The following is a 26,304-nucleotide window of genomic DNA, read 5'->3' as shown; positions in this document are numbered from 1 at the left end:
AATTTGTTTGTGGTACTTCAGGAGAGCTTGGTTCATGTATGATGCACTGCTGATACTTAATTTTTGTCATGTAGGATGCAAAAACTTGTGAAACCAGCAGCGAATAAGAGGTATGTGGACCTTACAGTATCATTTGCTCCAGAAACAGATGGCGAAGAAGACTTGCCGGGACCACCAGTTCGATACTATTTTGCCCACGAAAATAACTGATGCAGGCATACCTTTTACAGCATAGCAGGACCACATGAAAGGAGTGTGGCACCATTTTTTAAATGGTACTATATACTTGGTGAAGCCTTAATTCAGAAACAAAACAGTGGAACTTTGTGAGATGTACTAAGGAGCTCCATAGCAAATCGGACTTGCAATTTCCTTGTATGTAGCATTTTCATAGCTATCTATACCTAAGGAGGACTGGAAGCTTGCTGGAAATGATGGTTCTTTTTGAAGAAAACACACTTATTAAGCACTGCAGGAAGACCAGAACTGCAATCATAAAACCTGATCCCAGACACTGACCATTAAAGGAGGTGGCAGTTGAGATTTGAAGAAACTGCCAATTTATACCATCCTAAAACTGATTTCCTTTTGTTTTGTTTCATCTTGGCCCCTAAGCCAGTTCATCCCGCTGACGTTCATTTCAGTAACACAGCTATTCTTTTTCCCCTTCTGATGCTGATAGCACATTTGAAATGTTGCTTTGGAATAGAGTCATAGTGAGGAGAAGCTGAGCTCTTGTAAAGTTAGGTTTTATGTTCTTCTAAAAATAATAATATTTATGTCTTTCCTTGTAAAGCAGAAACAACACCAATTCCTTTGTCAGAACAGCGTTTGTCAGGGCTAGTTTGCTTTTTCGTACTGGTTTTATTTAATAAGCTTGGTAATTCATTCTTCGTATGAAGAGTTTAGCCCAATACATTGATCTGAATTGAAAACACAAGTGTGGGGCTTTTAGCTGAAACTTGTCAACTGCCACATCCTTCAACTGCCACCTAGGGTCAGAGTGAACACCTGGTGACAGAACCACGTATTTTTACACCATGATTGCTTCAATCACATAGGAAGAATGGGATGGGTCCTATTTTGGCAGCAAAAAGAATATACGATGGAAGGCATCCCTCTCTGGCCACTACTTTTCTCCCTGCAAGCCCCTCACCCCCAAGTGTTCTGCTCTGACCCAAGCTCACTTGCAGTACTAGCCACAGACTGATAAAGTAAGCCTGCAGTGGCAAGAGGGTGTAGCAGTCTTTGCCCACACCACTTTCGTTGCTCAAAATTCAGCCCATGCACCTGCTGCATTCTTACGGAATAGGGCAGATCCAGGTTTAAACACACTGTTTACATTCCCAGGATACTGAATTATTCCATCAGTGCTATTGTCTGACCACTGGCGCTACTTGGTTGCGTATTAGACCCCCCCCCCCATCAGCTTTTGAAGGTTTCACAAACGCTGGCCATAACTCAACATGGACCTTGGCATGCTTAAGCCCAAATCCAGGGGCTTAAATGTGTTCAGTTCTGTGTTGGGCTGTGACCTCTTACTTTAAAACCGCAAAAGCTTTCTGCCCGCCGCCGCCACTTGGTGTGGCAGTTCTGTAAAGCATGTTAATATACATATTCCATTTCGCCTGAAATGAGTGATTAACAAAACAGTTTAGACAGCCACATTTAAATAGTCCTGTACAAAATATACTAGGAGGCAGAGAAACAACTTCGGCCGTAGTCTGTATGAAATGGCAGTTTGCCGCATATATATCATGGCCCATTTTGCTCATCTGTGTAGCACTTGAAGGGTAATGCTGTTGCTTATCATCTTCTCTTCCCCTTATTCCCCTCCATGCTTTGCTAGAGAAGTAAAATCCATATTCAACATTGTTAGAGCTTTTTAAAAAATCACCAGGTGTCTACAAAGGCTTCAGACTGTCTCTCTAAAGTGAGATCCTTGGTTACATCAATATTTTCTGACATTATGACATACAGTTTCTCCGGTTTCGTATTTCTAAAGGCGTATGAGTACCAAATACATTTTTCCATAAATAGTTGGAAAATAGTCTTAAAATGTAATTAATGCTACACAAATGTGTTTCCCCAAATATACAGATGATAGTTTATTATATTTTGTTATAGTTTATAATATTTGATTTGACAACTGGCTGATTAATTTATTTTAACAACAAATATTTCTTATGGCAGTGGGAGGTGGGAAGATACACTTGTGACAGTGGGGCGTGGAGGGGTGCTGAAGCTTTTGTTTATGTTGCCATAGTGGCAATAGAGGTATATATTTCAAATAAAAGCTTTGATCTTTATGCTTTAAATACTTTTGGAAAAGGCAAAGTACCGTGAGCTCAGAAAGCTATAGAAGATGGGTAGAAATAATAATAATAAAAAAGAATGGCTGTCATGAACTTCCAGTGGAATGCAATGAGTGTTTTTCACAATCTGGATGTGATCATGTCTTGTACTAGCATTATTATTACTTATTTGTCTGTGGGGTTACTAATCAGTGTTCAAAAGTAAGAACTAGACTACCTTTGCATTTGCAAAATTGCATTTGATGTCATACATCAGTAGGCATGAAACTGAAGAACCTTTTCCAGCAAGTCTTCCTTGCAGACCTTACAGTATAGAAAATTACAGAACAGGTAGCAGAAACAACACAGAGATCTCCCTATCTATTGCGCAGCCCCTTAGTCTTATCTTGAGGATTATTATTCTCACATAAGTGATCTCAGAGTGATTTCAGTTTAAGTAATATAGATGTGTACACACACAGAGAGACTCTACACTTCCGCAGTTTGTGTTATCTATGAATTTATTTCAGTACATTTTGAAGTGGGAGTGGGGTTTGTGTACACAAGAAATGATGTACAGCCAAAGCAGTTATGAAAACTGCTTTTTGTCTTTTTCACATTAAATGATTTGAAAACACACAATCAAAATGTGCATGGCTTTGTCAATGGTTTCTAATAGGATACGTTGCCGTATGCAGTGTGTGGATCACTGAAAACGCTTTTATAACTAGCAGTCCATGCAGACAACCGGGCGCATCATTTTAAGGTGTGTGAACCTGAGATAATGCATTGGTGTGGGTGGGTGTGTATCATTCATAAGATCATTCTATAGCCAAAATACCTGGGCAGGAATAAATTCTTTAAGCCCCTTGTATTCCACCTGCATATGGGCCCATTTTGCAGGTGCGAACCAGGGGTGAATTATACATACACGCTTTTGATCTATGGGCCCCTCTAGTCTAGAGAAACATTTATTTCCAATAGTGCACTTGTACCTCGTTATGTAGGGAGAGCAGTGTTTTTCTTGGGCACTCCCAGTTACTTACATTTTTCTACACAGGTTGGCTATTTTGCCTGTGCCAAGATGCCCTTGGCTGTGCCATGCGCCTCTACAGGAAGCTCTGGGCCAGACAGGATACATTGGCACCTGGATCACAACAATCTTCTTATTTACCTACGTTTACAATTTATCCTCATCCAAAGTACCGTATTTTTTGCTCTATAAGACTCACTTTTTTCCTCCTAAAAAGTAAGGGGAAATGTGTGTGTGTCTTATGGAGCGAATGCAGGCTGCGCAGCTATCCCAGAAGCCAGAACAGCAAGAGGGATTGCTGCTTTCACTGCGCAGCGATCCCTCTTGCTGTTCTGGCTTCTGAGAGTCAGAATATTTTTTTTCTTGTTTTCCTCCTCCAAAAACTAGGTGCGTCTTGTGGTCTGGTGCGTCTTATAGAGCGAAAAATACGGTATATTTTGGGGCGGACACATCTAGTTACTTATTTTATTATTCTTTGGTGCCATGTCTTTGTGATCATTGCAAAAGAATGGTCATCCTGATGGATCAAGTCTATTATTGTGCTTGAACGTGTCCCCTGATTGTTGCTCGGTCCAGTATACCTGAAGGAGCGTCTCCACCTTCATCGTTCTGCCCGGACACTGAGATCCAGCTCCGAGGGCCTTCTGGCGGTTCCCTCATTGCAGGAAGCAAAGCTACAGGGAACCAGGCAGAGGGCCTTCTCGGTAGTGGCACCCGCCCTGTGGAACGCCCTCCCACCAGCTATCAAAGAGAAAAATAACTACCAGACTTTTAGAAGACATCTAAAGGCAGCCCTGTTTAGGGAAGCTTTTAATGTTTAATAGGTTATTGTATTTTAGTGTTTTGTTGGAAGCTGCCCAGAGTGGCTGGGGAAGCCTAGCCAGATGGGCAGGGTATAAGTAATAAATTGTTGTTATTATTGTTATTGTTATTATTATTATTATTATTATTATTATTATTATTATGATGATGATGATGCTTATTCTTCTTATTGCTGGCATCCATCTGTCTCGAGAGACAACGGAGTGTGCCTCTGGGGGTGAAGTTAAAACCACTGAGTTAGCAGGAGTGAAGTGACGTCCCTGGGGCACAAGCCTAGACAATGTGCACGGAGGTCCTGGGCTGCCCAGACGACAAGACCCGCCCCGGCCTCGGAAAGCAGAGCAAGACATTTGGCGCTAGCTTGGCTGTACGAGTTGCTGGAAGGAGGCATACAAGGTGCCATCCAACCATTTTCAGGACTCAGGTTTGGGTAGGGTTCACTCCTTAGCCTTTTCTTCTCCCAAAGATACGCCACAATGCAGCAGAATTTTAATATCAAGAGTTTTTCTTTGCCTAGATGGGCTACCTCCCCAGGTTGGGAAGCCCCATCTCCCCTAGGTCATCCTCATCCTCATTATTATTATTATAGATTTCGTTTCCATCAAAAAATGTGTTGGATCGTGTTATGTAACCCCTGATCAGGGAACACCCCAGGCCGCAACGCATACGTAGGCAGCTGGCGTACCTTGAGGACTATGAACGCAACCTCCCGGGCAGGACTGGAACTTAGAGGGGAGGGGCGTTATGTACTGAGTTGAATAGGATCCAAAAGGCAGCAGTCTGATTGGTCCTAGAACAATAGGATTCAGAATAGAGAATAAAGGGACCCCTGACCATTAGGTCCAGTCGTGACCGACTCTAGGGTTGCGGCGCTCATCTCGCTTTATTGGCCGAGGGAGCCGGCGTTTGTCCGCAGACAGCTTCCGGGTCATGTGGCCAGCATGACTAAGCTGCTTCTGGCGAACCAGAGCAGCACACGGAAACGCCGTTTACCTTCCCGCCAGAGCAGTACCTATTTATCTACTTGCACTTTGACATGCTTTCGAACTGCTAGGTTGGCAGGAGCAGGGACTGAGCAATGGGAGCTCACCCCGTCCCGGGGATTCGAACTGCCGACCTTCTGATCAGCAAGTCCTAGGCTCTGTGGTTTAACCCAGTGTTTCCCAACCAGTGTTCCGTGGCACACTAGTGTGCTGCGAGACGTTGCCTGGTGTGCCGCGGGGAAAATTAAAAAATTCGAAAGATAGCTTCATATCCGGAGAGGCGGCCTTCAGGCGAGTTTTAATTTTAATTTTCCTTCTCCCACTTAATGCCCCACGCTCTCCCGAGCAGCTTGCAGTCCTCGGTAACCACGGCGACCCGAGGGAGGGGAGGGAACAGGGAAGTCGAGGGCGGCGGCGAGCCGCGATGACGTCAGTGGGCCGCGCCGCCTCGCCCTGGCACGGTGTGAGAGCCCCGGCTAGTGGAGCGAGCTTCGGAATAAGTGGGATCCGCGTGCGCGAGACCGAGATCGCGGGTAAGGAGCTCAGCCCTGGGCAGGAGGAAGCGGGGCCGCACGTGCGGGCCACATCCCCACAGAGAGCGAGCCTCCCCCGGCCCACCACTCCGGGCAGGTCCACTCGCATGAGGGGGCGGCGATGGCGACGGCCGGCAGCTTGCCTGCAATGCCATTCCTCGAGCAGGTGAGGAGCCCGGAGGCTACCAGATGCGAGTCCTCTTTCCCACCCTGCTCGGGAGTCCAGAGCACTTGGTCGCATTCAGGATCTAGAGTGGGGAAGCGGGGCTTGTGTCTGGGCTGGACACATTGGGCTGCCTGTGCCGCTCGACCTGCGGGGAGAAATCAGGGTGGGAGTCACGACCGTGAGGCAGGGCTGCCAAGTGTGGCAGAAGAGGACACGGCCGTCGCACCTGTCCTTAGGTAGGAGCTTCTTCCGTGTCGACCTGCTGCCCTAAAGTCTTGGCTTTTTTCTTGGCTTTTTGGCGGTTGGCACAGAAGGAAGGCAAGGGGGAGAGGGAAAAATTGACACTTACACTTTCGTGCGTCCCTCCCGGCGTGATGCTGCGCGCTGACGTCACGGGGCTGTAATGGTGGTGTGCCTCGAGATTTTTTTCATGAAACAAGTGTGCCTTTGCCCAAAAAAGGTTGGGAAACACTGGTTTAACCCACAGCGCCACCTGTGTCCCCTAGGATTCAGAATGCAGCAGTCTGATTGGTCCTAGAACAAGGCAGCAGTATGATTGGGTCTGCAGGAGCCACCCAATCCAGCTCCAGGTGGAAGTGAATCCGCAACCTGATTGGCCCTCGGAGAATCCTGGAATTAGCCAATTACGTGCGGCCCATTGTGTAAATAATGTATATAAAGCAGATATTTTGGGGGAACATTCATTCCTCACTACTATGAGCTGAATAAAGAGCATGAAATCCACACTCTACTCCGAGTATATTTCAGATCGACAAGTTGTAACTATGTGTGGTCGTTGGTTAATGTTTCATTTTCATGAGGTTACTACTGCCATCTACTGTGTCTTCGCAACCATCACATGCCCAGGAGTTAATCAACATTCCTTTCAAGGTGCAACTAAGAAATAAGGGTTTGAGCCGGGCAGAAAATGCCTGAGACCAAGACATGCCCAGACACATTATCTTATGCTCGCAATGCCCAAGGGCAACTGACCACGTTTGAATAAAAGACGCAACACGCGGCCACATGAATGCAAAAGTTACTTTTATTAAAGGTCCTGTCTTACAAAGTTATGCATAGCGTTAAGACAGGAAACACGGGACGCTTCACGTAAATCCCAGCAGCAGCCTCGATAACCTCTGTTCCTGTCAAATAAATATAACCATTAACGCATTCACTTTCTGATGTAAGAAACAACCACTCAAGTCTTCTCAAACATATTGAGGTGACAAAACAATGCAATTGTAACACCGTTCTTACCTGTCACTTGTGAATGCTTAGAAGGGATAGGGGGGTGAAGGAGAGGGAAAAGCTTTTGATGTAAACCAGGGGTCAGCAACCTTTTTCAGCTGTGGGAGGGACTATATTTTGAAAAAAATAATGAATGAATTCCTATGCCCCACAAATAACCCAGAGATGCATTTTAAATAAAATGACACATTCTACTCATGTAAAAACACCAGGCAGGCTCCACAAACAACTCAAGAGATACATTTTAAATAAATGGACACATTCTACTCAAGTAAAAACACCAGGCAGGCCCCACAAATAACTCAGAGATACAGTGGTGCCTTGCAAGACGAAAAGAATCCATTCCGCGAGTCTCTTCGTCTTGCGGTTTTTTCGTCTTGCGAAGCAAGCCCATTAGCGGATTAGCGCTATTAGCGGCTTAGCGGATCAGCTGATAAGCGGTTTGGCGGATTAGCTGTTAAGCGGCTTAGCGGATCAGCTGATAAGCGGCTTAGCGGATCAGCTGTTAAGCGGCTTAGGATCAGCTGATAAGCGGCTTAGCGGCTTGGGAAAAGGGGGGGAGGAAAAAAAACCCGCAGGAACTCGCAAGACATTTTCGTCTTGCGAAGCAAGCCCATAGGAAATTCGTTTTGTGAAGCACCTCCAAAACGGAAAACCCTTTCGTCTAGCGGGTTTTCTGACTTGCGAGGCATTCGTCTTGCGGGGCACCACTGTACATTTTAAATAAAAGGATACATTCTACTCATGTAAAAACACGCTGATTCCCGGACCGTCCTCGGGCCGGATAAGAAGGTGATTTGGCCGGATACGGCCCTCGGACCTTAGGTTGCCTACCCCTGATGTAAACTGTATAAAAGCCTGGAGATTCTTTTGATCTGGGTCTTGCCTGTTTGGCTGCGTGACACGGGGAGACACTGCTGCGGCAGATCTTTTCTTTAATGAAGGTCAGGCATTGTTTTGCCTCTTTGATTCAATTTTGCCCTGGTTGCCTTCCGTTCTTTCTACCTAGGATCTGCTTCTCTAATTTCCCATAAGGAGCCTTCAGGAAGCGGGATTTCACATCACTATCTAGGTATCTAATTCAGGTGGGTAGCTGTGTTGGACTGCTGCAGTAGATATATATATATATATAAATTGTCTAGTAGCACCATGTGCATGCACACGAAAGCTCATACCAAGAACTAACTTAGTTGGTCTCTAAGGTGCTACTAGACAATTTTTTAAAATATATTTCCTTTTTTAAATTATTATATAATTTTATTGTTTTGCTTTAAACAAATACATATAAATATAGACAACCAAAATTACAAAAGAAAATTCCTTAATAATAATAATAAAAGCTAAATAAATAACTACAAAGAATATCAAAGTACATGGCATAAAACATAAGCCACTATGGGAAAGAAAAAAGAAAAAGGAAAGAAGAAGGATGAGGGGGGGGGGAGGAAAAGGAAAAAAAAAAGGAAGATGAGTCAAAACACAGGAAAACTCATCTAGTGTACACGTCCGTCAAGGTCACAACAGATCATTATTCTTATCAATTCTCTATCTGCATTCCAAAGAATCCCTCATCCCAGATGGGTGGGGTACAAATAATATATTATTATTATTATTATTATTATTATTATTATCATCATCATCATCATCATCATCATCTTGGTATCAGGGAACATTTCTCTATGAGGTATACACACACACACACACACACACACACACACACATATATATATATATATATATATACACATATACACACACACACAAATATATATATATATATATATATATATATATATATATATATATATATATATATATATGCTTTCGTAGATTTTCACGGGTACAGGAATGTAGGTTTTGGTGTCTTCGGGTGTCTTCCCGTGTAAGAGTTGGGGTGTCTAGGCGACGTTTCGACGAGGTCTCACTCGCCTAGACACCCCAACTCTTACACGGGAAGACACCCGAAGACACCAAAACCTACATATATATATATATATATATATATATATATATATATATATATATGTGCAGGTTTTGGTGTCTTCGGGTGTCTTCCCGTGTAAGAGTTGGGGTGTCTAGGCGACGTTTCGACGAGGTATATGAGATATATATATTTCTATGTATCTAATCTCACCTTTCACAGGAGAAGGAAGTTAAGGAAACCTCTATTTTTACTACCACTTATTACATGGCTTGGAGACCTCGAAGATTCAATTCATGGTTTCATTTGGTTATTAATTATTCCCCCCCCCTTTTTATTATTATTGTTATTTTTGGAAAATCAATAAATTGTTATAGATTTTTTTAAAAAATGTTATCTATTAAAAAAGAAGATTCAACCCCGCCGGCCGCCCCGCCCCCCGCATTTCTCTAGGGATGCCCTTTCCGCGCTCCCACTCACCCCCCCCTTGCCCCACGGCAAACCCGCAATATCGCCTTCCGCGCGCGAGTCTACAGAAAAACGCGCAGTAGCTCTTTTCTCGGGACTGGGGGCGGGGGAGGAAACCGCCTCCGCCTCTCGTTTTCCTTCCCTCGCCGCTGACCCCGCCTCCTCCGATGACGCCACAAACCCGTCCGGCCAATGAGCGGCCTCCTCCTCCCCCGCGAGGCGAGCTTTTGAAACGGGCTTGAAGGAGAGGAAAAGTCCCGCGCGGCGGAGGCGGCCCCTCCCCTCACGGCTGCCCGAACTTCGCCGCCATGCACTCCCTGGTAAGACGGGGGGGGGAGGGGGGGAGGGGGGAGAAATGGGGTGGGGGTGGGGAGGGGGGTAACATGGGCGCGACGGGGGGGTATATGTCTCCCCCCCCTCAAAAAAATCGAGGAAATAATTAGAATTCAATAGTTAAATAACTGACCAATCGCGCCCCCCTCCCCCCTCCCAGTTTAAATCCTGGCTACGCCTCTCGTGAGGCGATTTCGCTCGCGACAGCCTTCAGTTTCGCCTCAGTTTCGCTCCACATTTCTCCCGGCTAGATTCGAACTGTAAAAGTTCGCTTGACGTAACATGGAGCTAACTAGCCTATAGCGGTTTCTTTCTTTTTGGGGGCCTGCCAGTGGTTACTAGGACGTCCTGACTTCACTATGGATATCTATCTCCCTATCCACCCCTTTTTCTTTTTTATTATTATTATTATTATTATTATTATTATTATTATTATTATTATTATTAAACTGTGGCTCCTTCGTATTTTAGGCAGAATGCCTCCAGCTCCAACGTTTTCATTCTGCGACCTGAGCAGATTTAGTTGCAGTAAAGTTGGAAGGGAAGCTGGGCCAGGGAAAAGGGAACAAACGTGGATTTTGGTCGTGTTTACATTTTTAAAAACAGCCACCAATATGGACAGGTGGCATAAAATAGCAAGTGTCCTTGAGACGGTTCATATATATATATATATATGTGTGTGTGTATGTTCATATATATATGAATATCATCATCATATATAACTACATATATCATGAATATCATATATCATGAATATCATTACATATATCATGAATATCATATATCATATCATCATATATGAATACCATCATACAGTGGTGCCTCGCAAGACGAAATTAATCCGTTCCGCGAGTCTCTTCATCTTGCGTTTTTTTCGTCTTGCGAAGCACGGCTATTAGCGGCTTAGCGGCTATAAATGGCTTAGCGGCTTTAAGGAAAAGGAAACAAACTCGCAAGAACTCGCAAGACGTTTCGTCTTGTGAAACAAGCCCATAGGGAAATTCGTCTTGCGGAACGACTCAAAAAAACGGAAAACTCTTTCGTCTTGTGCGTTTTTCGTCTTGCGAGGCATTCGTCTTGCGGGGCACCACTGTGTGTGTGTGTGTGTGTGTGTGTGTGTGTATATATATATATATGTTCATATATATATGAGGAACATTTTGTCACTAATTGTATAACAAAAAGGTTTAGTAGTGGTAGTAACGTCATAGACTTTTAGTATCAGTTTCGTGGTGTGTGTGGAAGTCATTATTTAGTAAATTTGTACTAGATCTGGTACTAAATCCAAGGTGCATCTGGAAAAAGCTCTGTGTTCATTTACTGACTCATCTGATTTTTCTCCTGAAATATTTACATCGGAGATGTAACAACTCACCTCATCCGCATAGAGGATAATGCCCACTTCTGAGAGTTTGTATTCTTTTGACTACATTGTGTTGCCTCATCCTGAAGTTCCAGTCTCATAATATATAATAAAATGGATAGCAGACATCTATACCTGGTTTTGCTTGCCAGATTAAATGTCTTAGAAGATTTACCGTCAATTGAAAGTATACCAGCTGAGTTAGTATAGATTATAATGTATGCCAAAACATCTTTCTGTCAGAGGCATAGCAAGAAATAAAAGGTTCGTCGCTGAGACAATGTATTTAGTACCCTAGGTGAGTCAAGTTATTTTGGCACCTGACGTAGAACATCCCACAAGTGCCTCCCTTCTCCCGTGAAGTGAAAATACAACAATAACTAAAGAAATAACTTGCTGCCTTTTCAGTGATTCTGCCTTTAGCTGCCATAAGCAGCTGCCTTACTCTGCCTAACAGCAAGTCAGGTCCTATCACTCTTCAAATACAGGACAGCTTTTTCAAACTGTTCATTACTGAATGTATAATTTTACTTCTATTAAAGCTGGCTCTTCCTTCACTATGATTATTCAAACTTCTGCTGTTTCTGTGCAGCCTTGAGTTGCCTTGATTATGTTTTGTATAGCTTCGTGGCATATGATTACTGCAATAAATATTGTCATTTTCAAGAAGCATATTCATAAGAATTATTTCTTTTTTGTCATCAGAATCACTTAAAAGATAACTACAGAGCAAGATACTGCAACAAACAAGGGTAATTAACTTTTGTTTATTAAACTTCTATTATTCTGAAGCAACCAAAAATGTGGATAGCTTTCCAATAGTTAAGTGTGTCTCATATGTCAGTATTTTATATCAGCCAGGATCAAAAGAACTGCTACTAATTCCACACACCTAAGAAATTTGATGAATGAGCTTGTGTTTCTTGAACATATCCCCACTCCTAATGAATAGTAAACCACTTTTCAAATAGAGTTCAATCATTGCATATCCCATCATGAAATCAAATCACTGTTGTTTGACTGCCTTGTATAATGCAGCATTATCAATATGCTGAGAAGGCAATATTTGCAGGTTGGAATAATTTTTGAAGTCACTCATATCATTTGTCTTTCCCCCCTGCCAGTCCAAATAAAGTTCCTGATATACAGCAAGGAGAAAATGTATTGAAATATATACAAGACTGCTTTACATGTAAGTTACCTATTTTGTGAATCGTTTACAATGCAGTATGCAATATGTGAACTGTTCTGAAAAAAATAGTTTGATCATGATTCCACAAATTGTGGATGGGGTTGGTAGTAAACCATTATTTTCATGTCAGCTATAAAGTTCAATCCCACTGCAGTACAGCTTGCCACAGTTTCTGAACCTATCAGATTCTGTAGTCAGAACCACGGGCCAAATCCACAAATTCTTCACATCTTGTTTGTACCAGAACATATACATGCACTGTGCTTTTAAAGCTGTTTTTAAAGGGCTGTTTTAAAGGGCTACAGTACTTTAAATTCCTGCCCATGTGTCACAAAAGTGAAAAAGAATTCCACATTTCCAAGAACAATAAGATTTATGGTGCCTTAAAGATTGCAGTATGTAGGCAATCTCATAGGCAATTCACTTGGTTCGTTAAAAAATAAATAAATCTTAAATGCTAAATTAAATACAGGTAGTGAACATTTTGAGTGGGATTTGTGTTCCTGATCCCCACATGTGTCGGCAGAGTGCATGTAAGCCCACTACGCCCCTATTACACCCCTTTCTGGCCACTTCCAGCGTTGGCATGATGTACACATCAATTGGGTGTGCCTGAAACTGCTGTTGCCTTTATAACCAAAGGCAAAAGTGGATGTGCTTGTAGTGGTGTAGGAAGACATGAATTGGGAACGTCTCTAAGCTTTCTAGATCAGTTTCTCTCTGATACTTGTTAAGGTTCTACTACTATTGTTCAAGATGTCACGGTAAGCTATGGCTTAGAGAAACATGAATAAGTGTGTTCTCCTGGACTCATATGCTTCCTTCCCCCTCTTTCAGCATGGCCAGAAAAATAAATTTGGAAGCTCCTGCTTTTAATTACCCATGATTTATTATGTCATCAACTAATTCATGGTCTGTAAAAAGCTGCTCCCTGCTGCTGTGCTAAGAGCCCAGTCCTAGGGACAATGAGATGTACCCAAACCCATTAAATCAGGGGGCTTGCTGAGCTCTGTGTAGAATTGTCCCACAAGCTTCTTGCCACACAGTCGTATTCCTCTTGAGGAATCTTACTCGTTTTATTTTGCACTCCTGGCAGGTTGGCAAACACAATTTTGAATCCCTTAAAATGGCATTTTAGCTTAGGATATTTGAGCCCTTTCTAGGTAAAAGAACCAACAAGCGGGTACTACTAGATTTTTCTTCTTAACCATTCCCCCCGTCTCTTTAGCTTGTGCAGAGGAAAATACAGTATGCTCCCCAAGCATATCATGTTGCTCATCCCCTTGCTCAGACTTCAGTCAAACTCTATCTCGTGGGAGAAAGGTAAGCTGTTTCTCTTTTTAATATGGTTTTTTGTGATTGTCCATGTAGCCATGCATGTTATGCCATTTAACATATCCAGTCACGTTTGGTCAGCTGAAGTTGATTCGATTGAAAAAGTGACACTTCTGTTATGCTGCTGGTTTAAAATTTTCTTTTTCTTTGTTAACCCGTGTTACTCAGACATGGGCATGGTGTTATTGGTGGTTTATTTGATAACATTTCCCCCTTCAGCCCATATGAGCTAATCTGAGAGCCCATATGAGCTAATCTGAGGGAAAAGTGATTTGCAGACCAGAGCCACTGCTGCCTTAAAAAGAAAATCCTAGCTTCTGTTCTGCTCTGCTCTGTTGGATTTGTAACATCTTTAATGGGTGCTGGTGCTGTAGGTTAAACCACAGAGCCTAGGACTTGCCGATCAGAAGGTCAGCAGTTCAAATCCCCGCAACGGGGTGATCTCCCGTTGCTCGGTCCCTGCTCCTGCCAACCTAGCAGTTCGAAAGCACGTCAAAGCGCAAGTAGGTAAATAGGTACTGCTCCGGCAGGAAGGTAAACAGCGTTTCCGGGCGCTGCTCTGGTTTCGCCAGAAGCGGCTTAGTCCTGCTGGACACGTGACCCGGAAGCTGTACGCCGGCTCCCTTGGCCAGTAAAGCGAGATGAGCGCCGCAACCCCAGAGTTGGTCATGACTGGACCTAATGGTCAGGGTTCACTTTACCTTTAATAAACTGAAGCTGAATTCAGACAAAACTGTGGGTGAACCATTGACCTAGTGTTGGTATCATGATATTGGTTTCACAATTTTTGACCTGGCAATATATTGCGACTTATGATACGTGTGTGTGCGCTATGCCTGACAAAAAAAGATAAGAAATGTGGCAATAGGTGACTCTTTTGGAGTTCCACAACTCAGAAGGTGCTCTTGCTAGTGATCTCTACTACCTCCGTAACTTACCACGTCGCTTAGACTCATGAAAAATTGGGACAGCTCCTTGACTACTGCAGGAGCCATGAGCTCCTTGAGCTGTCCACAACAGTGTAGCCTCAGCATGGATGTTCACACTGTGTGTGTTTTCTCCTGTATTAAGATAGATATTGTATAAGATAGCCAGCATGATTTAGGCAGCCCAAAACTCAGAAACAACATTTTATTTGTGAAGCTTGTTTGTACTGTGTTTATTAACAGTGTATTTTTCTATTATGTTGCCGTTTTGATTGTCAGGAAGAACAGATAGAGCCAGAACCAAGTAAGATTAACTATGTGCAGAATGTATTTAATACCAACATCTCCTTACCATCACCAGAAGGAAATGTCAGGATTTCAGGTGGGCAGCATGATTTTTCAACTGGTAATCATTTGGGTGAGAATATGAAAACGTTGGTCTTTTGTACGTTAATGCTACCAAAACGTTCTGAAGTACAAAAAAATTGAAATTAAACATAGATCATTTCCAGATAATTTGAAAAGTGAACGTAGCAGTTCCGATCTCTGCTATGTTTCCATTCCCCATGTAAGAAGTGAGGGAAGGGGAAGAAAGATGAGTTTTATTATAAAAAATGTAGGGATTTCAGTCCAAAATTTCTGGGGGCAAGGAGGTGGGGAGGGAGCTAAAGAACAGAACAAAAATGGAAATGGAGCACATAAAAACCATGTGAAATTTTGGAGGACAGATTGAACAGAATAACCCACTTGAGTACAAATGTTCAGGTCTGAAGTTCCAGTTCACACTAAATACCTTATTCTGTATGTGTGTGGAATTTTGGAAATCCTTCAGTTGTTCATTATACAGCTTACATAGGGGCTATGTGTGAACTGAGTTACCCCATAACTACAAAATAGCCTTTGTTTGGGGTTTCACCTGAAGTCTGAGCATCTATCTCAGAAGGTCCATCCTTTCCTGTATAAACCTAGAATCTGTCCGAGGTGATGATCGGGGGGGGCCTGCCACATTTGGAAGTTAGGTGGCTCGCTGCAAGAGACAGGTCTTCTTCACAGCTGCTTCTTTATCAGTTTCTATTGATGTTGGCCTATCTGTTTCTAGTCTGAGATTTGTTTTGATATTTCATCTTTGCATTATATTAAAAATGAAATATAACATGCCCTCAAGCCCTGTTGATAGAAAATCTTTATTGAAATATTCCAAACTTAATTGGAAAACAAAACAAAATGCAGCGGTACTTCGGTTCTCGAACGGCTTAGTTGTCAAACAAAATAGCTCCCGAACGCCGCAAACCCGGAAGTAAGTGTTCCGGTTTGCGAACGTTTTTCGACGCAGCTTCCGCTTGAGTGCAGGAAGCTCCTGCAGCCAATTGGAAGCCGTGCCTTACTTTACAAACGGTTTCGGGAGTTGAACAGACTCCCGGAAGGGATGAAGTTCGAGAACCAAGCTACCACTGTAGATACTTCTGATTACTTGAGGCATATTTTCCTGGAAAGGAAAAAAAAAATGTAACCTTTTCTCAGATGTGGCCAGCTAGGTGCAGCGCCTTTCACCCCAGTGTAACTTCACTTGATCTAAACAGTAACCCCCTAGTTGATCTAAACAGTAACCCCCTAGTTGCTCCCCCATTGCCTATTTGGCTATTCAAAGTTCCCGCCAACTCTGGCATCCTCCTTCCTCTTTCTCATAGTGCAGAGACTGTATACTACCCACCACTCAAAAGATGACAGAGCTCATCTGTCAACAGCATCACCTTGTCTCTTCAGGGCATGCAGAAGCCTCAGTGATGTTTTGAAATAAGATGAACCTTCTGTCCTTCTCAAGCACCCCCCCCCCCAAAAGGCGGTGGGAAGGTGTGAATAATCAGTGGTATACTTTCGGTTAAGTAAGACAGCTTTAATAATCATTGCAGCTTTAGCTTTTAAATATGTTTCAATATACACTGTTCTCTTGGAGGAGAGCAGAAGAATACAAATCCATTTTTTAAAAAATGTAGTCTCAATGAATATTCTTTAAAAATCAGTTATGAAAAACGTCTGGGCAGGCAATGTTTGGCTGATAATAGTGTGGAATAAGAATAGTTCTTAGGTCAGAAATAGTAACAGTTATCACTATTCTGTTTATTTGGTTTGTTCCACCATTAAAACAGATGCGGCAACGTTAAAAGGTGCTGAAACACCAAGCAGTGAGCATGCGGATTCCATAGATGAGGATGTCCCAGTGATATTCGGAATACCTGCTTTCCTGAATGAGGACAAAGAGAAATCTCATAGGGAAATGTAAGTTCTGATGAAAGTGAAATATTGTGCAGCAATATTTATGTTCCCACTTAACATCACACTGACGAGTAAACAAATGGCCAACTTCTATAGTATAATTGAAGGCATACATGTATGGACTGGCTTGGAAGAAGGACTTGGTTTTGTCTGCAATGGTGCACTGGGTTTCAGAGGTTGTTTCAGGGTATTGAGATAAACCTGGAAAACCAAAATATCAGTGTGGCTTAATTCACCCCCCAAATTTGGTTGTATCTTTATTTTTATTTATTGGATTTATAGCCTACCTTTCCTCCCAAAGGAGCCCAAGGTGGCATGAAGAGGCACCTGATAAAGATTTACAGAGCAGCACAGATGCTAGAAAATCTGAGGAGCATCATGCAAGGAAAGAAACAAAGGAGCTTTCGGCATGTTTTGCTACCTCTTCCTGTCAAAAGAAAATACCAGAGTCTGTAGCATCATTAGACGCCATGACAAGATCTTCTAAAGAACGGTGAGATAAGTTTTGTACTGGAAGCATAATATCACTGTATTTTAGTTTTGTGTAAGGTGTTTGAGCATTTGTAATTTGAAACATAGCCACCAAATTATGTTGGCATCCATCTGTCTCGGGAAACAGTGGGGTGTGCCTCTGGGGGTGAAGTTAAATCACTGAGTTAAGAGGAGTGAAGTGAGGTCCCTGGGGCACAAGCCTGGACATTGTGTATGCTGCCCAGGCAACAAGACCCACCCCCCTCGGCCTCGTTAATGTGATCCAAAAGAAAGCAAAGACATTTGGCACTAGCTTGTCATTTATTTATTTATTTTATTATTTATTTTATCTTCCCTTAGGGGACATGTCCACCACATGTGGAATTAGGTTCCCTCATTTTGTCTGCATCTCCAACGCATATTGCTGATATTTATTTATTTATTTATTTAGGCTGATTTGGATGGGGTCAGGTACCATCTAAAAATCAGATAACATGTGGTGAAATTTAAGTCTTTCCCCATAATTTTCCTCATTTTTCATCTTGATTGGATAGCCACAATTGTGTGCCCATTTCACCTTCATCTCCTAGTCCTTAAGGTTCCAGTCCAGTAATAATATGTGTGGTTTTGATAATATCTTTGTATTATTTAATATTATCTTTTTTAAAAAATCCGCTGTCTTTGTGTCAAGTCCATTTTTTTTTAAAAAAAATCTTTATTGAGTTTATAAACAAAATAATAATAAGAAATCCTTGTGGCTGGCATGTTCCTTCCCTTTTTTGGAGATGTTTGTGCGCTTTGTTCAATTGAATAAACAAAAGTATATTGGATCTCCTGTCTGCAGGCTCTTATTGGCATCAGCAGAGCCTGGGACAATAAAAAGGTCTGATTAAGAAAGAAAGTATACTGCAAAAGTAGAGGCTTTCTGACGTTAGAAGAATGTGTAACAACATATGGTATTAATACAACAGTGGTCTGGCCCCTATATGGTGCAAAGATCTTCTGTAGCTTCCCTTTCTGTAGGGGAGTGGTCTGGCAATGTGTAAGTTCTTTGGGAGAGGGATATGGTGGCAGTTTTTCTTTCAGGTCTCTGTGCAGGCATGAATATGGGAACTTGCACAAACCAGGGACTCCTTCCCACATAGACCATCATCTTTTTGTCTGAGATTATGGACCTCAGATTATGCCCCAGAGTTTCATCTCGGAAGCTGTCCAGATCACACTGTGCTACTTAATAGCCAACTAAATACCACCTGAAACAATTTGGAGTAATTCTATCAGGGTTGTTGTATCCAGTACTGTACTCTCACACTCCCACCTCAAACTGTAGAGCAACCAAATTTGTCTTTTGTAGAGCTGACCTGTGCAGCTTATTCTTTTAATTCCTGTATCCATTTCCACATAATCATACACACAGAGTCCCAAAAGATGACAAGTTGCTTATCTATATAGCTGAACTGAATACTTCCTCCCAGTTTTAGCTCTAGGAAGTTAAGAGATGATACCCTATGCTGGCACAAGATCCCACTACGCAGCTGCACAGAGGACCACTCAAAGACCAACACTTTCTGATAAAGAACCTATGTTTTTCTTTCCTTAAGGAATCTCATAATGTTAAACATTTCCAAATTGCCTGAGGGATTGTATTTTTCTGATCAATAGTGGGAGAAGTCCTTTGGTATTCTTTAGCAGTGGAAGCTGCTGAGTTTTCCTGTTACTATCAGGCCCTCAACATTGTTTTTAATATTAATTATTTGGATATATATATATATGCAGAAACTTTTTAAAACTTGAAGCAGATCAGAAGCCAGGGTACCTGATTTGTGGACCTAAACCTTTTGAAGTTTACTTACAATAATACAATATGAAATGGTTGCTGATTTGGAAAATATCTGGGTGTATTGTCAAAACAGAAGCATCTCTGAGAATAACATTTGGGGTATGTGGGGTTGTTTTGCTTTCTTTCTTGCTGTTGGTGATATGTAAGCAATCAAACACCTACCTTTCCTTCCTAGAAATACAGCCAGTATAGAGCCAGAAGACGAGTGCGAGTTTGTTATAGAGGAATCATTTGGATTGAGTTCTACATCCTGGATTTCAACATCCCCAAGGAACAAAAAGCAACAGAAAGTCAACTTAATATCTGCATCGTCTGAAGGGGGGAAAAGAGCTAAGCAGCAGAGTGCCAGAAGACAAAATAAAAGGACATCAGAGAATCTTGTTACACCAGCGCCAATAAAGCAAAGCAAACCGAAGTTAATGAACACTGCTGAAAGAACTGTTAACGGAATGCAAAATGATTCAAGGACTAATGAAAGAATCGCGGTGGAAGGCGGCCGCTCGCCGCTAACTGTAAATACCATCCAACAAGTAAGAAAGCAAACACCTTCCAAGAGTAAGTCATCTGTCGGTATATGCAATGAGGATTGCCAAGTGTCTGCAAGTGGAAGCCACGCAGGGGACCTTCTGTTCTTACAGGAGCAGGACCACAATTTTTCATTGCAGCCACAGGCCGTCGTAAGTACAGCCCAGAAGTCATCCCAGTGTAAGCGATCTATGAAGCAGAGCTGCTCAAAAGTTAAGCCTTTGGTGGTATCGCGTGATGAAGGCTGTCAGGATTCTGCAAGTCCTATAGAGGTGCACTCAGAACGGATTCATTCTTCAGGCCACGATGTTTTGAAAGCGCCATCGTCGGCGACACGTACAGGTGAGCAATCACCTTGCAGTAAAAAACCTATGAAACAAATACATTCAAAAAGGAAGCCATCGGTAGAAATTCATGAAGATTATACACAAGAATGCACACCTGTGTCCCCATGGGGTTGTCAAAAGTCTATAGACGCCGAGGATCCTGCTCCTGTTTTGGGGGGGAAATTATCAAAGCGCAAGCAGTCCATTACACATACAGCCCAAAGGTTGTCACGCAGCAAATCAGCTAAGAGGCGAAAGCCTAAAAGAACGCTGTCTCGAAAAGATTTGGAAACCCCATTGAGTATTGTTAAAAGACCTAGAAGGAAAAATAAGGTGCTGGTTTCAAGTGATAGCTCTGGAAGCGAGCATGGAGGAGAAGAACAGTGTGGTGAAGAGGGCGAAGCCACTGGAGGAAGTAAGAGGGTGCCGGTTTCAGAGCAGATATCAGAAAACGAGAGTTCTGAAGGGGGTGGAAGCCCCTGTGAACCAATAAGCGAACCAAGGAAGACGTTGCCACGGGAATTAAAACCGACTTCCTCAGCAAGTGCTCAAGAAAGTGGAATTGCCTTCTACCAAGAGGATTATCCTGAACAGTATGTGGCAGAAAAAATATTAAATACTTCTATGGAACGAAAAAAGAACAATACGCGTTCCTTGCAGTAAGTGCTTTCATGCATTTATGTAGCATGTTAATTTGACTCCAGGGGTGTATAAATATTAAATCAATAGAATGGGCCCTTCACTTAGGCGCAATTTACTAATCAATTGTGACCTTAGGCGCATGGCCCAAAAATGAATAAAATAAGTAAATTGGGGGGGGTGAGGGTGGTGGAACCTGCCACAGAAAGAGCTTTTAAGTCCATTGCCTCACTTATTGGGTTCTGGGATGCTCCCAGAGCCTTCATGCCTCCTTCCTAGAGGCCAAGAAAAAAAGTGTTACCTTTCTTACCTGGCTTTGGGAAGGTGGTGCAAGGGCTCTGGGAGTGAATCTGGTAAGCAAGGTGGAGCTTCAGACAAGTGAGGGTGGTCATGTAGGGTTTTTTTTGGAGGGGGGACGGTCCTGGCTTTATTCAATTTTGCCTTTGCTCATAGAGCCCACTATATGTTCTTGCTGCAGTTGATGGTGTGTAGTACATGGGTTGTGTTTCTTCCTTTGCTTCTAACCTAGAATTTTATAACCATATCCAAATCGGAGTTTCAGTCCTGCAGTTCACCCTTGATGCCTTAGGCCATGTTTAAGGTTATGAAAAGCAATAGATTTGAACCTAGGGAAAAGTTACCGTATTTTTCGCTCTATAGGACGCACTTTTTCACCTCCCAAAAATAAGGGGAAATGTGTGTGTGTCCTGTAGAGCGAATGCAGGCTGCGGGGCTAAGCCCAAAGCCAGAACAGGGAGAGGGAGCACTGCGCAGTGCTCCGTCTCGCTGTTCTAGCTTGGGGTTAGCTGCGCAAAGCCTCCGCAGGGCAGAGGGGTGAAGGCACTGCCCTGCTGCCCTGCGGAGGCTACAAAGGCTGTCCCTGAAGCCTCAAGCCTTTGGAGTGCAGCGGGAACTCGCGCTGCGCTCCAAAGGCTTTGGGTCAGCGAAAGGAACCCGAAGCCTTTGGCGCGCAGCGCGAGGTCCCGCTGCGCTCCAAAGGCTTCAGGGATCTTTGAGGCTGGCAGTGGGGGAAAGCAGCGCTTCCCCCCACCGCCAGCCCCACAAGCTCGGGGGGCAGCGGCAAGGCTGCACGCAGCCTTTGTGCTGTTCCCTGACCTGCTCTTTGGGGCTGGCGGTAGGGGAAAGCAGCGTGGTGGGGAAAAGAGCAGGTTGAAAGGAACATGAAGCCTCCGGAGCCCAGCGGGAACTCCCGCCACACTCCAGAGGCTTCGGGTTGCCTTCACTGAAGCCTGGAGAGCGAGAGGGGTCAGTGCGCACCGACCCCTCTCGCTCTCCAGGCTCTCGCTCTCCAAGGTAGTCGCCTGAAGCTTCCAGAGCGCAGCAGTAACTCCCCCTGCGCTCAGGAGGCTTTGGGTGAATGCACCTTGTTTTAGATGGGGAGAATAAGAACTTTTTTTTTCTTGTTCTCCACCTCCTGTTGTCCGGTGCGTCCTATAGAGCGAAAAATACGGTAAATACAAGAAAAGTTAAATACAAGTCCACTCTAATAGCTCTTGATAAGTTAACCGTTTCTCGTTGCCTGTCACCTTTTTTCTATGAAACGCTTCTTGTTTCTACATACAGTTTATTTTAGTATGGTACTTTTAATTTGCATAGATAAATTGTTTTGATTTTTTTGCTCTCTAAGGATTTTACCATTGTTCTTTTCCTTTAAGTGGCCCTGTTTCTAAAATTAAAACTTCTTCAAAACATCAGATTGCTGTTAACAGGGAGGATTCAACATCAGGTATGGCTTATTGATTGGTCTGGTATGCTCTTTGAGTTCCTTTTGCTGTATATCTGTGTACGTAATTGTAAACAGACACATACATGTATGTATTCTGTGCCAGTAAATGGCGCTTGTGTCCTTCAAGCAATAATTGCTTGTTCCTTGATGAAGCAGTCACAGGCCTAATCCTGAAGAGGCAATTGAACTACCACAGCCCTAACATTCGTGTTTGGCTTCGCTTGCTTTGTGCTGGCCTTCATTGTGAGGTAAACATTAGCCTCTCCTTTGAGCATTCAGTACAAAGTTTTCCAACTTCCAGTGTTTTCTTGCAGTCAATGTGACTTGGGCTAAATGCATGCCAAGTCCAGCTTTTGGGGAGGTTGTGGAAGAACTTTTAACCATGTAAAAGGTAAAGGGACCCCTGACCATTAGGTTCAGTCGTGGCTGACTCTGGGGTTGCGGCGCTCATCTCGCTTTATTGGCCGAGAGAGCCGGCGTACCGCTTCCGGGTCATGTGGCCAGCATGACTAAGCCGCTTCTGGCGAACCAGAGCAGCGCATGAACGCGCCATTTACCTTCCCGCCGGAGCGGTACCTATTTATCTACTTGCACTTTGACATGCCCCGTTGCGGGGATTCGAACCACTGACCTTCCGATCGGCAAGCCCTAGGCTCTGTGGTTTAACCCACAGCACCATGACACCCTCCTTAAAACGATCTATTTTCCAATAATATGGACCTCTTGGATTAAACGTGTGCCAAATAGCAAGGCTATAACACACTGAAAAGTACTCACATCATTTTGGTGCCTCTATGAATGAGTCGGTCATTGAAACCCAGGGCATCATGTAGAGCAAGTGGGGCTGATCAGGTCCTCTTCAAATGTTATACAGAAATTACTGTCTGGGACCAATGGGAGCCGTAACTCAAGGACATACGGAGAGCACCACATTGACTACCCCCATGTAGAAAAATATGTAAATCAGTGGTGGCAAACTGCCAACATGTGGTTAGCACACTGGTTAAAGATGGACCAGAAGATCAGGTAGATCCACAGTTGGTTGGAAAATGAGTCAAACTGTGCTCACCAATGGTTCCTACAGAGCTCTGTTCTGAGCCTGCTACTCTTTAATATTTTCATCAGTAATAAAAGGGTAGAAATTCTACTCCAGTGGATGGCTCAAAGCTGGGAGGTAAAACTGACTGATTTTACTGTGTTCTGTTGTGGTTTCGATTATGATTTTATTGCTCTATGGTTCTTTCAGTTAATTTGTGTTAGCCCTCTGCTGATTGGAGGGAGGGTGGGATATTAAAAATGCGAATTAATTTGTATTTTACTATTTAGATGAATCTGAAGACTTGGAAGAGGAGCAAGGTGTAACTTATTTAAATGCACTGAAGCGCAAAATGAGTAAGATTTCTTTATTCTTAAATGAAGACTGCATCAAATGAACTCTGATCTCTCTGTCTGCAAGATGGCATGTTAAGAAGGCCTATTGCCAGTCTTAGAACTGGGGAGATATATATATATAGAGAGAGAGAGTGCTTGCATGCATGCATTTATACTGAATTGGTGCCAGTGATGGCTGCTGTGGCAGTTCACTTAGTCAAACAGCATGAGGACACTGTTCTAGTGTCCTATTTCTCACACAGAGGGCTGGGATCCACCAGTGGGCCTTAGACTGCTTTCAGGTTGGCTTCAGTGCCACAGCTTGCCTCATGCCACCTCACTTTCCTTGGTTAGGCCAACGTCAGTACCAGCAGCTCATTGCATGCTGACTAAAGGTGGTCAGGAGACAGAAATTGGTGAGAGGTGTCAGTTCTCTGCAGGCAAAGGGCCAGAGAAGATGTTTCCACCTGCCACCTACTTCTAGATGGCTCTGCTCTTTTAAAGTTAGGCCCACTTCATCACCGTTAAGGAATACATGAGAGGACAGTGCAAATACAGTGGTGCCCTGCAAGACGAATGCCTCGCAAGACGAAAAACTCGCTAGACGAAAGGGTTTTTTGGTTTTGCGTTGCTTCGCTAGACGAATTTCCCTATGGGCTTGCTTCGCAAGACGAAAATGTCTTGCGCTTTTTTCTTAAAGCCGCTTGAAGAGGCGCAGTTGCAACGAACCGTGTTTCGCAAGACGAAAAACATCGCAAGACGAAAAGACTCGCAGAACGAATTATTTTCGTCTTGCGAGGCACCACTGTACTGATTGAACTCTGTAAAAAATGGTTAATACAATATGGGGTGGGAGGAACTCTCCCCACAATTGTGTAGCGGCTGTAGTTTTGGACCTTTGAGTGTGCAGATATCGTTTAAACTGCTGGTTCATAAAGTTTGCTAGCTGACCTTGACTCTCACAGCCTCTCTAACCTATTGCAATGTTTAAAGTGGGACTGGAGGCAGATATACTGATCCAAATTCCATGGGTGGAGGGGAGGGAGGAATAAAAATAAATAATAATTTTCTGACAATGCATTAAACTGCATCTATTATTTTAAGCTGCAGGATTATAAAGTGTGTGGCAGGTCCAAACATTATTTTCATCCTTGTATGTGTGTTCTTGTTCTGCTTCTGGGTTTTTACCCAACCTAAATCTGTTTTTCATTACCTGTCTTGTTTATTAGTATTGCCTTCCAACACACCCAATATTCGCCGGACCAAAAGAATGCGTCTTAAACCATTGGAGTACTGGCGAGGAGAACGCGTGAAATACAAGATGAGACCTTCAGGTGTGAGGTTCTATACAAAGCTCATATATGTTATCTGGTTGTGGCAAATGCAGTGCAGCCCTATGTTGTTGTTGTTGTGGGAATGCTTTAAAAGTAAAAGTCAGCTCAGTGTAAAAAATAAATATTTACTTTGCCATGCATGGCATTGTAATTTCTTCTTTTTATCACATTTCTATAGCTCTATATATTAGTGGCTCCCCTTGTGTCAGGAAGGGTGGTGGAGAATGTTTTAGCTCTGCCTCCTCTGTTACCTCACCATGCCCATTCTTGTTGCCATACACATATTAGAAGGCAGACTTATCTGCAGCAGGGAGCCTGCAGGGCTCATGTAGTTTCTCTGTGTTATTTAGGACCCTGGTGATAGAGGCTTTTTAAATGGCGTGGTAGCCTGCAGGTGGCACTGTGGTCTAAAGCACTGAGCCTCTTGGGCTTGCTGATCAGAAGGTCGGCGGTTCGAATCCACGTGACGGGATTCCAGCTCCTGCCAACCTAGCAATTCGAAAGCATACCAGTGCGAGTAGATAAATAGGTACCACTGTGGTGGGAATGTAAACGCTGTGTCTGTGTGCTGTAGCACTCGTCACAGTGTCCCATTGCACCAGAAGTGGTTTAGTCATGCTTGCCACATGACCCCCTCAGCCTGAAAGTGAGATGAGTGCTTCACCCCATAGTCAAATTTGACTGGACTTAACTGCCACAGTGCGGGTGGCGCTGTGGGTTAAATCACAGAGCCTAGGACTTGCTGATCAGAAGGTCGGCGGTTCGAGTCCCCGCAACGGGGTGAGCTCCTGTTGCTCAGTCCCAGCTCCTGCCAACCTAGCAGTTCGAAAGCACGTCACAGTGCAAGTAGATAAATAGGTACCGCTCTGGCGGGAAGGTAAACGGCGTTTCCGTGCGCTGCTCTGGTTCGCCAGAAGCGGCTTAGTCATGCTGACCACATGACCCGGAAACTGTACGCCAGCTCCCTCGGCCAATAAAGCGAAATGAGTGCCGCAACCCCAGAGTCGGTGCCCTTTACCTTTTAACTGCCCAGAGGTCCTTTACCTTTTAGCCTGCAGGACCGCATCAGGCTCCCCAACATTTGGAAAGTGGCAAGGGCACCACTTATTTTATTTCCCCTTTATTGAATGTTCCTCTCATGTTGCTTGCATTTGAAA

At 43.5% G+C, this 26,304-nt stretch overlaps 2 protein-coding genes and 1 long non-coding RNA gene across 4 annotated transcripts in view; 2 read left to right on the top strand and 1 right to left on the bottom strand.

Moving 5' to 3' along the window:
• The window catches only part of UBA6 (ubiquitin like modifier activating enzyme 6), a 42,309-nt gene extending 39,367 nt beyond the window's left edge, over positions 1–2,942 (top strand). The window contains exon 34 of the mRNA XM_081165531.1: positions 75–2,942. Coding sequence (XP_081021657.1) covers positions 75–210 — 136 coding nt within the window. The 3' untranslated portion in view covers positions 211–2,942. The remainder of the gene's footprint in view (positions 1–74) is intronic.
• The window catches only part of LOC308571473, a 351,060-nt gene that overhangs the window by 288,684 nt on the left and 36,072 nt on the right, over positions 1–26,304 (bottom strand). The gene's annotated exons all lie outside the window — the stretch shown is intronic.
• The window catches only part of CENPC (centromere protein C), a gene marked incomplete at its 3' end in the record, with an annotated part of 28,901 nt that continues 12,238 nt past the window's right edge, over positions 9,642–26,304 (top strand). For both annotated transcript variants that reach the window (XM_081166219.1, XM_081166220.1), the window contains exons 1-11: positions 9,642–9,791; positions 11,873–11,919; positions 12,292–12,359; positions 13,588–13,682; positions 14,900–15,002; positions 16,768–16,897; positions 17,196–17,387; positions 19,381–20,715; positions 22,372–22,442; positions 23,769–23,834; positions 25,043–25,147. In XM_081166219.1, the coding sequence (XP_081022345.1) occupies positions 9,780–9,791; positions 11,873–11,919; positions 12,292–12,359; positions 13,588–13,682; positions 14,900–15,002; positions 16,768–16,897; positions 17,196–17,387; positions 19,381–20,715; positions 22,372–22,442; positions 23,769–23,834; positions 25,043–25,147 (2,224 nt within the window). In that variant the 5' untranslated portion in view covers positions 9,642–9,779. The remainder of the gene's footprint in view (positions 9,792–11,872; positions 11,920–12,291; positions 12,360–13,587; positions 13,683–14,899; positions 15,003–16,767; positions 16,898–17,195; positions 17,388–19,380; positions 20,716–22,371; positions 22,443–23,768; positions 23,835–25,042; positions 25,148–26,304) is intronic.

This window comes from Podarcis bocagei (genome assembly GCF_964188305.1).
Source record: "Podarcis bocagei genome assembly, chromosome: 13".
NCBI lineage: Eukaryota > Metazoa > Chordata > Lepidosauria > Squamata > Lacertidae > Podarcis > Podarcis bocagei.
The sequence above is the reverse complement of the archived record's forward strand: the minus strand, read 5'-3'. Positions and strand labels throughout refer to the sequence as shown.